The sequence below is a fragment of the Cynocephalus volans genome, chromosome 11, assembly GCF_027409185.1.
Source record: "Cynocephalus volans isolate mCynVol1 chromosome 11, mCynVol1.pri, whole genome shotgun sequence".
NCBI classification, from domain to species: domain Eukaryota; kingdom Metazoa; phylum Chordata; class Mammalia; order Dermoptera; family Cynocephalidae; genus Cynocephalus; species Cynocephalus volans.
The window spans coordinates 45,207,535-45,224,134 of record NC_084470.1 but is presented as its reverse complement, the minus strand read 5'-3'; the positions used below and the strand labels follow the sequence as shown (position 1 = coordinate 45,224,134).

The following is a 16,600-nucleotide window of genomic DNA, read 5'->3' as shown; positions in this document are numbered from 1 at the left end:
ATTAGAATTCTCATTGGATCTTTCAGATCAATAAATATGTCATCTCCTAAGGTTAAAGCACTGAGCCAGGAGTTAATGATGCAGGTGAAAGGCCTTAAAAAGCTGAGTGGTAAAACTCAGATAATGAACATGAACAAGGGGGGAAAGTAATCTGTCACTGACACAGAGCAAAAGTAAAATATAAGCAGAATTTTGGTTTTGATGTATGTAGATATCTTCCAGTTTTTTCCTCTCTGTTCCACCTTGACACTTTAATATTAAATCTAAATGTAGCAAAATAAAAAGGGAGGAAAGAGGGAACAGTTTACTTACCTTTTTAAAAAGTCTTCTGTCTAAACCAAAGTTAACTTACCTCTACATCTGTTTGAAAGTTAAAAAGATCTATTCTTTGCCAGTTGCTTCCATCCAGAGCTAAGATGTTCCAAGCCTGGGAGGTGGGAGGTAAAGGAAAATGGATTTGGGTGAAAGAAATACATTTATTGAGACCATTAAAAAACGTTTTGACTCAGCCTTTGTATATCCAAACTTTTATTCTTGACATACATTAATAACCAAATGTAGAATTATGACAACATTGTGTTATATTAAATGTAAAAGATAATGAGATTTTATTTTTAATGTTTTATCTGAACTAAAACTTATTCTCGTTCTAATAAAACTTGATATTTATTGGTTAAAAATCTGGTGAATACTCTACCTTGGAAATCTGTGCACATCGGCACAAAGTTACTATATCCAAGAAGGAAAATATTCTAGGAAGAAAGAGAAAAAAAACACAAAAATGAAATGGCATTAACATTTTAGGATAATTATAATTGGAAAGATAAAATATAGTGTGCCATCTAGATATATAAGTGTTTTCAAGATTCCTCAATTTGCAATACACAAGTGCACTATAAATTTACATCAGTATTGTAAAATATTAAATGTCTGCATGTTCAGAAGCTGTTTTAGATATACTACACAAATTCTCTTAAAATAGAACTCATTAAACTTTTATTTCCCTTGTTCTAAGAAATGGTTATGGGAAAGTAGATGATAACTAGTTATATTCGAAACCAACTCTCTAATCTCCCAGGCACTGGGCCTGGTGATAGCTAAATCCTTCTAATTCTCATGTCCCTAACACACAGCACAAACCCCTTTTTTGGTAGCAGATGCACCAAACAGCCCCAGATGCCTGAGCCTCAAAAACATGGCCAAAAAAAGCTAGATGATAAAACCTGTTGGATCTGATGTATTTGTTCACCTGGCAGTAAGATGGAGCTCATTAGTCAGCAAAGTCTATAAGTGACCACTTTTTCCTGAGCAAAAGCCAAGAAGCCACAGCAGATGAGAAAGATGGCAAAAAAGCAGACAGAAGCAAACAAAAACTTGGTTGACATCAGTAATGCCTCTTAGAGGAAGCAGTAGCCTCTAGCAAGGCAGGAGTCGGAGTGATATCCTGACATTCTGGCAAGAGGGGAGAGAGAGGAGTTGCGGATTATAGCATAGTGGGCAAATAGCTGTGTGTGCCTCAGTGCTCTGGAGTGACAGCTGAAAACAAAGAGCAGCTTTTCTGTGAAAAGAAGGGTGGATGGGGTTGAGGTCAGGGACAATAATAAGGTCTCAATTCTGGCAGTCCTGGAAGGTAAATATGAGAATCTGTGCCTCTGTGTGTGGAAGAAGGCTGAGATGGCAAATGGCCATCTAAAAAGTTCTCCAAAGTTATCAGTGATGAGTTAAAAATTCACAGACTCAGGGAAGGATAGCAGAACCATAAAACACCAGAGTGTTGAACCCTGCCATAATACACCCACAAGAGGCACCAGGGACTAGTGATTGCATAGATGCCATTCTATAATATAGGCTCCAATCATTTTCTAGTGAAAAGCAAAGGATAGAAGAATAATAGGACTGCACTGACCTTAAAGCCTTATTGAATCTCTGCACATAGGAAAATGCTGGTGGCTGAAATCTGAGTACTTCAAAATATATATATATATATATATATATATATTAGACACATTTCAGGGTATCTGCACACCTACACTGCCTCTATGGAAATACATCTTGCCCAACCCACAGGCCCTCCTGCCTACAATAGCTGTGTTCAGTGCCATAGTACCATTCTACAACCAGTCACAGCTGATTGTTAGCTCCCTTAAGAAACTAAACACCAGAGAGAGAAAAAAGGCTGGTATAGTGGAATCACGTTTCATGCTGGGGTTGGGTTCTCAAGTACAAGCTGAAAGTGAAAAAGGAGTTAGCTAAGTTTCCATTGAAAATTCCTTAAGAATGGATTGGAGAAACTTGGAGAACCACATATTCTATCACCTCTCAATAACAGTAACAGTACTGATATTAACAACAAGAGTGAACACTGATTATGCACTCACTATGTGCCAACCATAATTTGTTGGTCATTTAATTGTCACAGCAATGCTACGAGGTATGTGCTATTACTATCTCTATTTTATAGATAAAGACACTGAACATAGAGAAATTAAGTAACGTGCTCAGGCCACACAGATATGTAAGGATGAAGCTAGGATTTGAACCCAGACAGCCTGGCTCAAGAGCCCACGCCCACGCCCACTACATATGTATACTTCCTTGAAAAGTTTAACACAGCTGTTTTTCCCTCAGGATTGGACTAGACACTATTTCTTCAACTGTTAACACCAGATAAAGTAGTTTTCATTTAGTAAGCATGATGTTTGGAAAATAATAATACTAAGTAAAGCAAGATGCTCACACACTGAGACACATACAGGAACAAATAGGTAGAAAAGAATTCACATTTCTCCTCTAATGCTTCCTACCCAATTTTATGGTTAGTGAATGAAAAAGTAGATTGCCTGAAATAGTTATTTCACTTCTCACTTTTTAAACTGAATGTAGTTGAATTTGCATAAATAGGCATGATGATATTCCAAACTGCCAAACTGTAGCCTAAGCCAATTCCTGACTCACATTTCAATGAATAAAATTAATGCCCTGAATGACAAAGCTTGGGATACTGGCAATAAAAACAGAAATAACTAAAGGAGTGAGAAACTGAGTTCTGGCCCCTCCAAAACATTTTTTTCTGGAAATTGTTTCCTATCTCAAATGTGATAACCTCTCCTTCATGAAGCAAGTATTGCAATGGTACCCTGACTATAAATATATACAGGTGAGTGTAGGTCTGGATGTACTTCTGGACTTTGTATTCTGTACCATTAGTCTGTTTGTCTATCTTTGTGTCAGTAAGACCTAGTTTTAATTATGAAGCTTTATAATAAGTCTTGATGTCTGGTAATGTAAGTTCTTCAGCTCTGTTCTTTATCAAGGTTACCTTTATTATTGATCCTTTGAATTTCCATTTAATTTTAGAATCAGTATATCAATTTCCACATGAAAACTTCCTGAAATTTTTACTGGGATTGTATTGAATTTACAGAAAATTTGGGGAGAATTGAGATTTTTACAATATTAATTCAATGCAGAAATATGATATAGTCCACTATTTATTTAGGACTTCTTTAATTTCTCACAGTAATTTTTGTAGGTTTCCACATAGACACTTGCTCATTGTTAATTAGATTTTTTCCCCTAGTTATTTGATGTTGTTACTATTACAGTGGGATATTTTATTTTATTTTATTTTTTTACAGTGGAATATTTTAAATGTCACTTTCTGATTGTTGCTAGTATATAGATATAGTTAATTTTCATATATTGACCTTGTATCCAGCAACATTTCTAAATTCACTTATTCACTCCAATAATATTCTACATACAATTCAATTCACCTGTGAATATTGACAATTTTCTTCCTTTCCAATAATTATACTTTCTATTTCTTTTTCTTGCCTTACTGCAGAGGCTATGACCTTCTCTAGAACAATGATAAATAGAACTGGTAATGAAAAACATCTTTGTCTCATTCCCGTCTGAGAAAAAGCCGTCACTTTTTAATCATTGATTATGATTATTTCTATAGGTTTTTTTTCCTGCTTCTTCAATAGTTTGTCAAAATTCACTTTTTAGGAAGGAAAACTGTCACAGAGGAGTCATGGTGGGAGCCAGGTCCACCACCACTGAACAGAGTGACAGAGAAAGCTCCAGAAGTACCTAACAGCAAAGGGAAAACTGAACAGCCAAAAACACCAAATCTTATCTAAAAGCTAAGAATAATTACACATATCCACCACCTTCTAAATCTACTATTAGACCCAAAAAGGATGTTACCAACCATGTTGTTTTGCCTGCCAAATCTCCAAAGTCCATCAGCATTAAACACCAGCCCAGATCAGCCAATATTGCAGGGTCCCAAAGGCTGACTTCACGACGACTATAAACCTTCCAGCAAAAGTCATCAACAGCATGATTGCCCACTTCAGGGGAGCTGTCAGAACTTGTGGGGTCACTTAATATACAGGAATTGAAAACTACAAAGCAGCAGGTAACACATCAAGGAAATGCTAAATGTACAGAATCTGGACAGCACCCATGTTGGAAATGAATTTTGGATGGCTTTCTAAAAGAAATGAACAAAAAGAACTTACCCCTAATCTTATCAGACCTTGAGAGGAAGCCACATTCTGAATTATGTATCCTAAGTAAGCCAAAAACTAACTCTTATCCTCAAACCAAGAGCAGTTTGGCTTCTAAACAAGCCTTGGGCAAAAGTTCAGCAAATAGTGCTGAAAAACAGAGTTAACAAACAATTTGTTGGAGAAACACAAATCAGAACTCTACCAATAAAGTCACAGCAACTCTCTAGAGGAGCAGATCTTGAAAGACCAGAAGAAAACCCCCTAAGGACAGTTCCCTCTTGCTTTATTCAGACCCTCATAAGACTCAGGCATCAAAGAGACTGGTGGTCAAGGACATAAAGGATACAATGGTTAACAAGGGTAAATACGAAAGACCAAATGAAACTAAGTTAGGGTCATACCCTATTACAGAAAGTAAAACATATGAAGCCCAGGTCATTCCCCAATTTGCTTCAGGGAGGATATAACAACAGACATCCAAACATCAAGCAAGATCAGAAGTCCACTCAACCTTGTTTTAGACCACAAAAATCAAAAGCCATAGCCAGAGGCCTAATATGACAGTTGGCAGCTTTAATTCAGTCATCCAGGCACCCCTAGCATAAGAGCAAATGGAACAAATGGCAATTAATATAACAGCATTCAACAAAAAGCACAGACTTTGGACTCTAAGTTTAAAAAGCTCTTCTTCCCCAGAACCATTTTCTGAACGAGACAGCTTCTAAAACACAAGCTAGTGTCAGAACCGTAAATAGCAGTGGAGTCCCAAATGGGACCCAAACTAATCCAAATATTAAAAAGACAACAGCAGAGGATCGAAGGAAAAAACTGGGAGAATGAAAGAAATCTAAGGGGAAAATCTATAAATGGCCTCCTATGGAACTTAAAACAAAGTGAATATTTCATTCTGCAAGAGCATTGAAAGAGAGAGGAGGAAAAGAAAGAACTTGAATTGTCCAATAAAATTAACAACATTCTAACAGAATGTATGCAGCTCATTGAAGGGGATGTACTTTCTAATTAAATATATACCATATTGTCCAGCACTCCTGAGGCTGAAAAATTTGCTAAGTTCTGGATCTGCAAAGCAAGTAAAGGTGCCTTTGATGTTATTGGACTATATAAAGAGGCCATTAAAAACGGGGCAACACCAAGTACAAGAGTTACGGTAAGTTATTAATATTTTGCAAGACCCAGACAGAAACACAGAAGGAATTACCTCCGACTCTTTAGTTGCTGATAATAACATAACATCAGTGGAAGAGCTGGCCAAGAAGGTGGAATCTGGAGTCTTGTCTTTCTCCAAAAAAGAGGGAACAGGTTACAGCAATACCCCAAATAACCAAGGCAGAACAGGATAATCATCTTGTTCATCAAATTACAGATCACCCAAATCCCTGGAATACAGGGAATGCCAGAAGTGCAAAACACGAAGCTTATCACTTCTATATGGCATTCCTTGAGGACTGAGTGAGCAGTGTCCCAGTACCCAGAAATGTTGCAGGAACACACTTTAATAGTGGCTTTTCTTGACAAGCTATTAGAAATGGAAGAAACAGAGTGTTTTATATTCTGTAAAAATAGGCTTTGCTGGTAACATTAAGATTTCAAATAAATCCTTGCATCATAATTTCTTGATTTCTTTTTACAGGTGTTTCAGAGCCTCCATGAAACAAGAAATGCCCTTGTCCAGTTGATCTGGGAAAAAATGTATAATGTAGTGGCATCACGATTGAAGATTATGGATTCAGAACCTAGGAAGTAATTCACTAGACTTACTCTCAAATTTTATAGCCCCATGGAAAAGTCTTTGGTTTACGTGTTTAAGACTGTAGTTCGCCACAGTTTTATAGTATACATAAATTTTAAACCACTGAATATAATCCCACAAGTATGATATAAATTTGTACTTTATTGATCTACTTTATTCCCAACATAGTTATTTTTTATATCAGAAGGTTGGTCCCACAGGATGATGAACTTTGCTTACTGTATTCACCATAGCAGAGAAGTCCCTAAAGCGTGGAAGATCTGAGCTTTGAAACTAGCTGGCCAGGCTGGATGTGATGAGACTGACAGCCGGGTCAAATCCCCCCATTTTACAGATGAGTCTATACTACGTCTTTGCTCAGAGATCGTAAATAACATTTATGTGTCATCTCTGACTTCCATAACAGTGTCCTTGTAAATGAGGGGTAATTATTGTCCTTTTTGTGCCAGGTGTGAAATGAAACACAATCCTGAACTGGGGTAGTCATTTAGTTTTTTATATCCAAACCTAACATTGCCTTTGTTCTTCAGAAACGCTTCAAGTAAAAACAAAAGGGGACAGGGGAGAGGGTTGGGGAGCGGGGTCTTGCTTCCTCACTTCAATTCTTTGCTCTGCTAGGGGACAGCTGGCCTGAAAAGGCAGTGCAAGTCCAAGACACTATTGTAGATTGCTTTCTCTTCTTCCTGGGCAACTGCACTTAGAAATGTAAAATCAGAGTCAGTATGTAAACATAATGTATAGAAAAACCTAGTCAACATATTTTAAAATTTAGCTTTCTTAATATTTAAGTACTATCTAAGAGAAACAAACAAACAAAACCATTAAATTTTTGTTTGTTCCTAGAAAAATAATTCACTTTTTATATTATACGGTTAGTTCAATTTGGGTTTTGCCAAATGCATGACGTCATGTATCCACCATTACAGTACCACATACAATAGTTTACCACCCTAAAAATCACCTGTGCTTCACCTATTCATCCCTCTGTTCCTCCTCATGAACCCCTGCAACCACTGATCTTTTTAATGTCTCTAGAGTTTTGTCTTTTCCAGAATGTCACATAACCAGAATAGCTGTTCATACTGGCTTCTTTTACTTAGCAATATGCATTTAAGGTTCCTCTTAGTCTTTTCATGACATAGCTTATTGCTTTTCATCACTGAGCAACATTCCATTGCGTGGATGTACCAGTTTGTCTACTCACCTGTTATTGCAGGACATGTTGGTTGCTTCCAGTTTGGAGTGATTATGAATAATTCTACTAGAAATATTTGTGTGCAGTTTTTGTATGGCTATAAATTTTCTATTCATTTGGATAAATACCTAGGAGTGTGATTGCTAGATTCTATGACAAGTTTATGTTTACCTTTGTAAGAAACTGCCAAACTGTCTTCCAAAATGGCTGTACCATTTTGAATCCCTACCAGCAATGAATGAGCTCCTGTTGGTCTCCATCTTGTCACTTTGTATTATTAGATTTTTTCATTTTAGCCATTCTAATAGGTATACAGCGGTATTTCACTGTTTAAAATTTCAATTCCCTAGTGACGTATGATATTAAGCATCTTTTCATATACTTATTTGCCATCTGTATATCTTTAGTGAGATGTTTGTTCAGATATTTTGCCCATTTTTTTCTTTTCTTTTTTAAATTTTATTTTGTCGATATACAATATGGCTGATTATAGCAGCCCATTATCGAAACCTCCCTCCCCCCTACCTGACCCCCCGCCCTCCCAACAATGTCCTTTCTGTTCACTTGTCGTATCAACTTCAAGTAATTGCAATTGTTATGTCTTCTCCCACCACCACCCCAGTTTTTGTGTGTGTGTGTGTGTGTGTGAATTTATTTATTTTTAGCTCCCACCATTCAGTGAGAACATGTGGTATTTCTCTTTCTGTGCCTGACTTGTTTCACTTAATATAATTCTATCTAGGTCCATCCATGCTGTTGCAAATGACAGTATTTCATTCTTTTTTATAGCTGAGTAGTATTCCATTGTGTAGATACACCACATTTTCCATATCCACTCATCCGATGATGGACATTTGGGCTGGTTCCAACTCTTGGCTATTGTAAAGAGTGCTGCGATGAACACTGGGGAACAGGTATACCTTCGACTTGATGATTTCCATTCCTCTGGGTATATTCCCAGCAGTGGGATAGCTGGGTCATATGGTAGATCTATCTGCCATTGTTTGAGGAACCTCCATACCATTTTCCATAGAAGCTGCACCATTTTGCAGTCCCACCAACAATGTATGAGACTTACTTTTTCTCCACAACCTCGCCAGCATTTATCGTTCAGAGTCTTTTGGATTTTAGCCATCCTAACTGGGGTGAGATGGTATCTCAGTGTGGTTTTGATTTGCATTTCCCGAATGCTGAGTGATGTTGTGCATTTTTTCATATGTCTGTTGGCCATATGTATATCTTCCTTAGAGAAATGCCTACTTAGCTCTTTTGCCCATTTTTTAATTGGGTTGCTTGTTTTTTTCTTGTAAAGTTGTTTGAGTTCCTTGTTGGATACATCCTTTGTCAGATGTGTATTTTGAAAATATTTTCTCCCACTCTGTTGGCTGTCCTTTAACTCTGTTAATTGCTTCTTTGCTGTGAAGAAGCTTTTCAGTTTGATATAATCCCATTTGTTTATTTTTCCTTTGGTTGCCCATGCTTTTGGGGTCACATTCATGAAGTCTGTGTCTAGTCGACTTCCTGAAGTGTTTCTCCTATGTTTTCTTTAAGAAATTTTATTGTTTCAGGATGTATATTTAATTCTTTAATCCATTTTGAATTGACTTTAGTGTATGGTGAGAGGTATGGGTCTAGTTTCATTCTCCTGCATATTGATATCCAGTTCTCCCAGCACCATTTGCTGAAGAGGTAGTCTCTTCCCCAGTGCATAAGCTTGGTGCCTTTGTCAAAGATCAGATAGCTGTAGGTTTGTTGGTGATTTCTGGATTCTCTATTCTATTCCATTGATCAGTGTGTCTGTTTTTATGCCAGTACCATACTGTTTTGGTTATTATACCTTTGTAGTATAGTTTAAAGTCAGGTAGTGTTATGCCTCCAGCTTTATTTTTTTTTTGCTCAGCGTTGCTTTGGCTATGCATGGTCTTTCTTTATTCCATATAAATGTTTGCATAGTACTTTCCATATCTGAGAAAAATGTCATTGCAATTTTGATGGGGATTGCATTGAATTTGTATATCACTTTGGGTAGTATGGACATTTTCACTATGTCTATTCTTCCAATCCAAGAGCATGGGATATCTTTCCATCTTCTTGTATTCTCTCTAATTTCTCTCAGCAGTGGTTTGTAGTTCTCATATAATATCAAAAATTATTTTGGTGGCTATTGTAAATGGGCAAGCTTTCTTGATTTCTCTTTCCGCATGTTCACTATTGGAGAATAGAAATGTTACTGATTTTTGTGAGTTGATTTTGTATCCTGCTACTGTGCTGAAATCATTTATCAACTCCAAGAGTTTTTTTGTACAGGCTTTAGGCTGTTCGATATATAGGATCATGTCATCTGCAAACAGGGACAGTTTGACTTCATCTATTCCAATCTGGATGCCCTTTATTTCCTTCTCTTCTCTGATTGCTCTGGCTAGTACTTCCAACACTATGTTGAATAGGAGTGGTGAGAGTGGGCATCCTTGTCTAGTTCCTGTTCTTAAAGGAAAAGCTTTCAGCTTTTCCCCATTCAGGATGATATTGGCAGTGGGTTTATCATATACAGCTTTAATTATGTTGAGATACTTTCCATCTATACCTAACTTATAGAGGGTCCTTGTCATGAATGAATGTTGAATTTTATCAAATGCTTTTTCAGCATCTATTGAGATGACCATATGGTCCTTGTGTTTGATTTTATTAATATGGTGTATCACATTTATTGATTTGCATATGTTGAACCAACCTTGCATCCCTGGGATGAATCCCACTTGATCATGGTGAATAATTTTTTGTATGAGTTGCTGTATTCTGTTAGCTAGTATTTTAGTGAGGATTTTTGCATCTATATTCATCAAGGATATCGGCCTGTAGTTTTCTTTTTTGTTTGTATCTTTACCTGGTTTTGGTATCAGGATGATGTTTGCTTCATAGCATGAGTTTGGGAGATTTGCGTCTGTTTCAACCTTTTGGAATAGTTTGTAAAGAATCGGTGTCAATTCCTCTTTGAGTGTTTGGTAAAATTCTGCTGTGAATCCATCTGGTCCTGGGCTTTTCTTTGTTGGGAGCCTTCTGATAACAGCTTCAATCTCCTTTATTGTTATTGGTCTGTTCAGATATTCTACATCTTCATGGCTCAGTTTTGGGAGATTGTGTGTGTGTCCAAAAATTTATCCATTTCCTCCAGATTTTCAAATTTGTTGGCATATAGCTGTTTATAGTAGCCTCGAATGATTCCTTGTATTTCAGATGAATCAGCTGTAATATCACCTTTTTCATTTCTAATTTTTGTTATTTGAATCTTCTCTTCTTTTTTTTTTTGTTAGCCATGCTTATGGTTTGTCAATTTTATTTATCTTTTCAAAAAACCAACTTTTTGATTCATTGATCTTTTGTATTGTTTTTTGGGTTTCAATTTCATTAAATTCTGCTCTGATCATAATGCTTTCTTTCCGTCTGCTAACTTTAGGTTTGGATTGTTCTTGTTTTTCTAGTTCTTTAAGGTGAAGTGTTAGGTTGTTCACTTGCCATCTTTCCATTCCTCTGAAGTGAGCATTTAATGCGATAAATTTCCCCCTTAGTATTGCTTTTGCTGTATCCCACAGGTTTTGGTATGATGTATCATTATTTTCATTAGTTTCAATAAATTTTTTGATGTCCTGCTTGATTTCTTCTTGGACACATATGTTACTAAGTAGAATGCTGTTTAATTTCCATATGTTTGTATAGTTTCCGGAATTTCATTTGTTATTGATTTCTAATTTTAATCCATTGTGGTCTGAGAAAATACATGGGATAATTCCAATTTTTTTGAATTTGTTGAGACTTGATTTGTGACCTAACATGTGATCTGTCCTGGAGAATGATCCATGTGCTGATGAGAAGAATGAATATTCTGAGGTTGTGAACGGAATGTTCTGTAGATATCTGCTAAGTCCAATTGCTCTAGAGTCTTGTTTAGATCTTGTGTTTCTCTGCTGATTCTCTGCCTAGATGATCTGTCCAATATTGACAGTGTGGTGTTCAGGTCCCCTGCTTTTATGGTATTAGTGTCTATTTCCTTCTTTAGGTCTAACAGAGTTTGTTTTATAAATCTGGCTGCTCCAACATTGGGTGCGTATATATTTACGATTGTTATGTCTTCTTGATGGATCAATCCTTTTATCATTATGCAGTGTCCCTCATTGTCTCTTTTTATGGTTTTTAGTTTAAAGTCTATTTTATCAGATATAAGAATAGCTACTCCAGCTCATTTTTCTTTTCTGTTTGCATGGTAAGTCTTTTTCCATCCTTTTACTCTTAGTCTATATGAGTCTTTATGGGTGAGGTGGGTCTCTTGAAGGCAGCATATAGTTGGGTCCTCCTTTTTAATCCAGTCATCCAGTCTGCGTCTTTTGATTGGGGAATTTAAGCCTTTTACATTAAGAGTTGTTACTGAAAAGTGTTGATTTATTCCTAGCATTTTATTGAGTATTGTTTGGTTGTCTTAGGTGTCTTTTGTTCCTTGCTTTCTGATTTACTGTTTGTTTTCTGTGTTTGTTGGTTCCTTGGGTTGTAGATAGTCCTTTTGTTTGTTTGTTTTCTCTTCATGAATGCCATTTTTATTATACTAGTGGGTTTTGATTTTTCTTGGGTTTTTATGGCAGTGGTAGTTATTTTTCAGGAACCAAACCCAGTACTCCCTTGAGGATTTCTTGTAAGGGTGGTCATGTGGTGGTGAACTCCCGCAGTTTTTGTTTGTCTGAGAAATATACTATTTGCCCTTCATTTCAGAAGAACAGCCTTGCCGGGTAGTGTATTCTTGGCTGGCAATCTCTGTCTTTTAGTATTTTGAATATATCATCCCATTCCTTTCTGGCTTTTAGAGTTTGTGATGAAAAGTCTGATGTTAGTCTGATTGGGGCTCTCTTACAGGTGATTTGATGCTTCTCTCTTGCAGCTTTTAAGATTCTCTCTTTGTCTTTGAGTTTTGCCAATTTGACTATAGCATGTCTTGGAGAAGACCTTTTTGGGTTGAATACGTTTGGAGATCGTTGAGCTTCCTGGATCTAAAGATCTGTGATTTTTCCTATACCTGGGAAGTTTTCTGCCACTATTTTTTTGAATATGTTTTCAATGCAATCTCCTTTTTCCTCCCCTTCTGGAATACCCATGACTCGGATATTTGAGCGCTTAAGGTTGTCTGATATCTCTCTCAGATTTTCTTCAATGCCTTTGATACTTTTTTCTTTTCTTTTCTTTCTTTCTTTTTTGTCTGCCTGTGTTATTTGAAACAGCCCATCTTCAAGTTCAGAGGTTCTCTCTTCAACTTCGACAAGCCTGCTGGTTAAACTCTCCTTTGTCTTTTTTATTTCGCTGAATAAATTCTTCAATTCGGCATGCTCTGCTACATTTTTTTTCAGGGCATTGAGTTCCTTGCACATTCTTCTTTCAGGTCCTGTATACTTTTCCTCGTTTCATCATGTTGTCCCACTGAGTTTTCTTTTATCTCATTCAGTTTCCTTAGAATTATCACTCGAAATTCCTTGTCAGACATTTCAAGGGCTTCTTGTTCTATAGGATCTAGAGCTTGAGAGTTATTCCCCTTTGGTGGTGTACTTTCCTGATTTTTCGTATTTCTGGTATCTTTTCTTTGATGTTTATTCATTGTGGCAGGCGGTTTCACAGTCCACAGGTTTGACACTATTGTCTGACTAAGATGTTGCTGGGGTTGCCAATTTGGTATGGCTACCTCAGTGACTGCTCAGTTGGCCACTAGTGCCTTGTGTGTGTGGTTGCCTCGGGTCTTGGGCCTCTCCGGGGAGCCACCTTTCTGGTCAGCTTGGACTCGGCCGGGCTGCTGGTTCACAAGGCAGTACTGCAGGGTGTGTGGTCTCTGCTGAGCTTCCACCTCCCTGCTGGACGTCTCCCTGCTCCATGCGCACTGGGCCAGGCTTGGGATGGAGCTGGGTGGCAGTGGAGAAGCCCACATGCTGCTGGATCACACGTGACAGCAACTCCCTACCCCCACAGGGTATGTGGTCTCTACAGAGCTTCCACCTCCCCTAGAGTTAGGGGTGGCATCTTCCTGGAAGGGCTAGGCATTCTCGATGCTGATTATCAAGGGAAGGGATGTGCCTTTGGTTAGGAAAAGTTTCTGAGGTTAGGTAGTCCAATGTACAGGGAACACAGCTGCTGAAGGTCTTGGTGGTGGTGACAGTGATCCCTCACATTACAAGATAGTGGAAGCAGAGAGCCGAGATAGAGAGAGCTTTGGCCCATTTTAAAATTTGTGTTGTCTTTTTACTGTTGAGTTTTAAGAGTTCTTTATATATGCTGGACACCAGTCCTTTATTAGATATGTTTGGCAAATATTTTCTCCCAGTCTTGCCCTTTCATTCTCTCAACAGTGTCTTTCTCAGAGGAGAAGTTTTTAATTTTAATAAAATCCAGCTTGTCAATTTTTTCTTTCATTGATAGTGCTTTTGATGTTATATCTGAAACCTCATTGCCAAATCCAACGTCACCTAGATTTTCTCCTATGCTTTCTTCTAGAAGTTTTATGTTTTACATTTAGGTATATGATCCATTTTGAGTTGATTTTTGTGAATGGTGTAAGGTCTGTGTCTACATTTTTTTTTTTTTACCTGTAGATGTCCAATTGTTCCAACACCATTTGTTGAAAAAAATATACTTTCTTCATTGAATTGCTTTTGTTCCTTTATCAAAGATCACGGGCCGGCCCGTGGCTCACTCGGGAGAGTGTGGTGCTGATAACACCAGGGCCACGGGTTCGGATCCTATATAGGGATGGCCGGTTGCTCACTGGGTGAGCATGGTGCTGACAACACCAAGTCAAGGGTTATGATCCCCTTACCGGTCATCTTTTTTTAAAAAAAAAAAAAAAAAGATCAGTTGACTATATTCGTGCAACTCTGTTTCTAGGCTCTCTACTCTGTTCCATTGATCCATTTGTCTATTATTCTTTCACCAACACCACGTGACTTCATTACAATAACTTTTTACTAAGTCTTAAAGTCAAGTAGTGTCAATCCTCTGACTTTGTTCTTCTTCAGGATTGTGCTGGCTTTTCTGGTTTTTTCATTTTGTTTTGCTTTTCCATATTAATTTTAGAATCAGCTTGCCAATATCTGCAAAATAACTTGGCAGTATTTTGATTTTGATTGGTTGTGGTGAAGCTACAGCTCAAGCTGGGAAAAATTAACATCTCAACACTATTGAGTTTTCCTATCCATCAATATATAATCTCTCCATTTATTAACATCTTCATTGATTTCTTTCACTGGAGCTTTGTAGTTTTCCTCATATAGATTTTACAAAATTTTGTTAAGAGTTATACTTGGTATTTTATTTTTTTAATAATGTAAATGGCACTGTTTTAAGTTTCAGATTCCAATAGTACACTGCTGCTATACAGAAAATTAACTTTTGCATATTAATCTTGTATCCTGTAACCATGCTATAATTGTTTATTAGCTGCAGGAGGTTTTTTGTTTGATCAGTTCTTTGAAGATGGAGAATCATGTCACCTGCCAAGTAAAGCCAGTTTTATCTTTTCCTTCCAATGTATACCTTTCCTTTCCTTTTCTTGTCTTATGCATTAGCTAAGACTTACAGTACTCTAATGAATAGGAGTGGTGACAGGGAACATATTTTTCTTGTTTTCAGTCTCAGGGAGAAAGCATCTAGTTTCTCATCAATAACTCTGATGTTAGCTGTAAGTTTTCTGTAAATGTCCTTTATCAAGCTGAGGAATGTACTCTCTATTACTAGTCTGATGAGTGTTTTTATCATGAATGGGGGGTCAGAATTTGTCAAATGTTTCTTCGGCATTTATTGATACATATGACTGTATGATTTTTTTCTTCTTTAGTCTGCTGATGTAATAGATTACATTGATTTTTTTTTTTTTTAAGATGACCAGTAAGGGGATCTTAGCCCTTGACTTGGTGTTGTCAGCACCACTCTCCCCCAAGTGAGCTAACTGGCCATCCCTATATAGGGATCTGAACCCTTGGCCTTGGTGTTATCAGCACCACACTCTCCCAAGTGAGCCACGGGCCAGCCCTACATTAATTTTTTTAATGTTGAAGCATCCTTGCATACCTGAAATAAATCCTGCTTGGTGGTGGTGTACAATTATTTTATATATTGCTGAATTACATTTGCTAATATTTTGTACCAGATTTTTTTACCTATTTTCATGAGAGATGTAGGTCTTGACTTTTCCTGTTTTTGTAATACTTTTATCTGATCTTTGTATTAGGGTATGTCGAACTAGGGCTGGGTCTGGTGCTCACAGACCCCTCAAGCCCAGTTCACAGGCTGGGTCACACCCTTCATACACAGGTCTATGAGCTACGTAACTGACAAACAGGTCCTTGGAAGCCATAGGTTGGAGAGCATGGCCGTGCGGGGCAGATGCCTGAGGCAGTCCACACCAGCCAAGTGGTGGCGCCACCCATGAGCACACAACTTATTTACAAAGAATGTGCCACATCACCCCCAACCAGACCCAAGGCAAGGGGGCCTGATTAAATTATTCTATTTTCCTAACAGGGTAATGTTGAGCTCACAGAATAGAAGTGCTCTGCTTCTATTTTTTGGATGACATTAAAGTAAATTGGTATCATTTCTTTCTTAAATGTTTGGTAGAATTCACCAATGAAACTATCTGGGTCTGGTTCTTTGTTTTGGAAGATTATTAATTATTGATTAAATTTATTTAACAGATATGTCTAATAGTTTATCTGTTTCTTTTTGTGTAAGGTTTTGGTAGTTTGTCTTTCAAGATATTAGTCCTTTTCATCAAAGTTACCAAATTTCTGGACATAGAGTTGTTCACAATATTCCTTTATTATCCTTTTAACGCCCATGTGATCAACAGTGATGACCTCTTTCATTTCTGATATTGGTACTTCTCTCTGTCATCTTGGTTACTCTGACTAAAGTTTGTCAACATTATTAATCTTTTTGAAGAACCAGCTTTTGGTTTCATTGATTTTTCTCTATTTTCAAATTCCTTGATTTCTGCTTATAAGAATGCTGTCACAACTCACTCCATCCTCCTGGGCTTTGAAGCTCTGGCTTCAATAGTTACCATCTTTCCCCTATCAGGTTGCTTAG

General features: G+C 37.3%; 1 protein-coding gene and 1 pseudogene across 1 annotated transcript in view; one reads left to right on the top strand and one right to left on the bottom strand.

The window, feature by feature from the left end:
• FBXL2 (F-box and leucine rich repeat protein 2) overlaps positions 1–16,600 on the bottom strand; it is a 100,794-nt gene that overhangs the window by 32,776 nt on the left and 51,418 nt on the right. Inside the window, exons 3-4 of the mRNA XM_063113372.1 lie at positions 698–752; positions 353–427 (exon numbers count right to left, since the gene is read on the bottom strand). Of these exons, the coding sequence (XP_062969442.1) occupies positions 353–427; positions 698–752 (130 nt within the window). The remainder of the gene's footprint in view (positions 1–352; positions 428–697; positions 753–16,600) is intronic.
• Positions 3,273–6,120, top strand: LOC134390838 (cytoskeleton-associated protein 2-like; annotated as a pseudogene).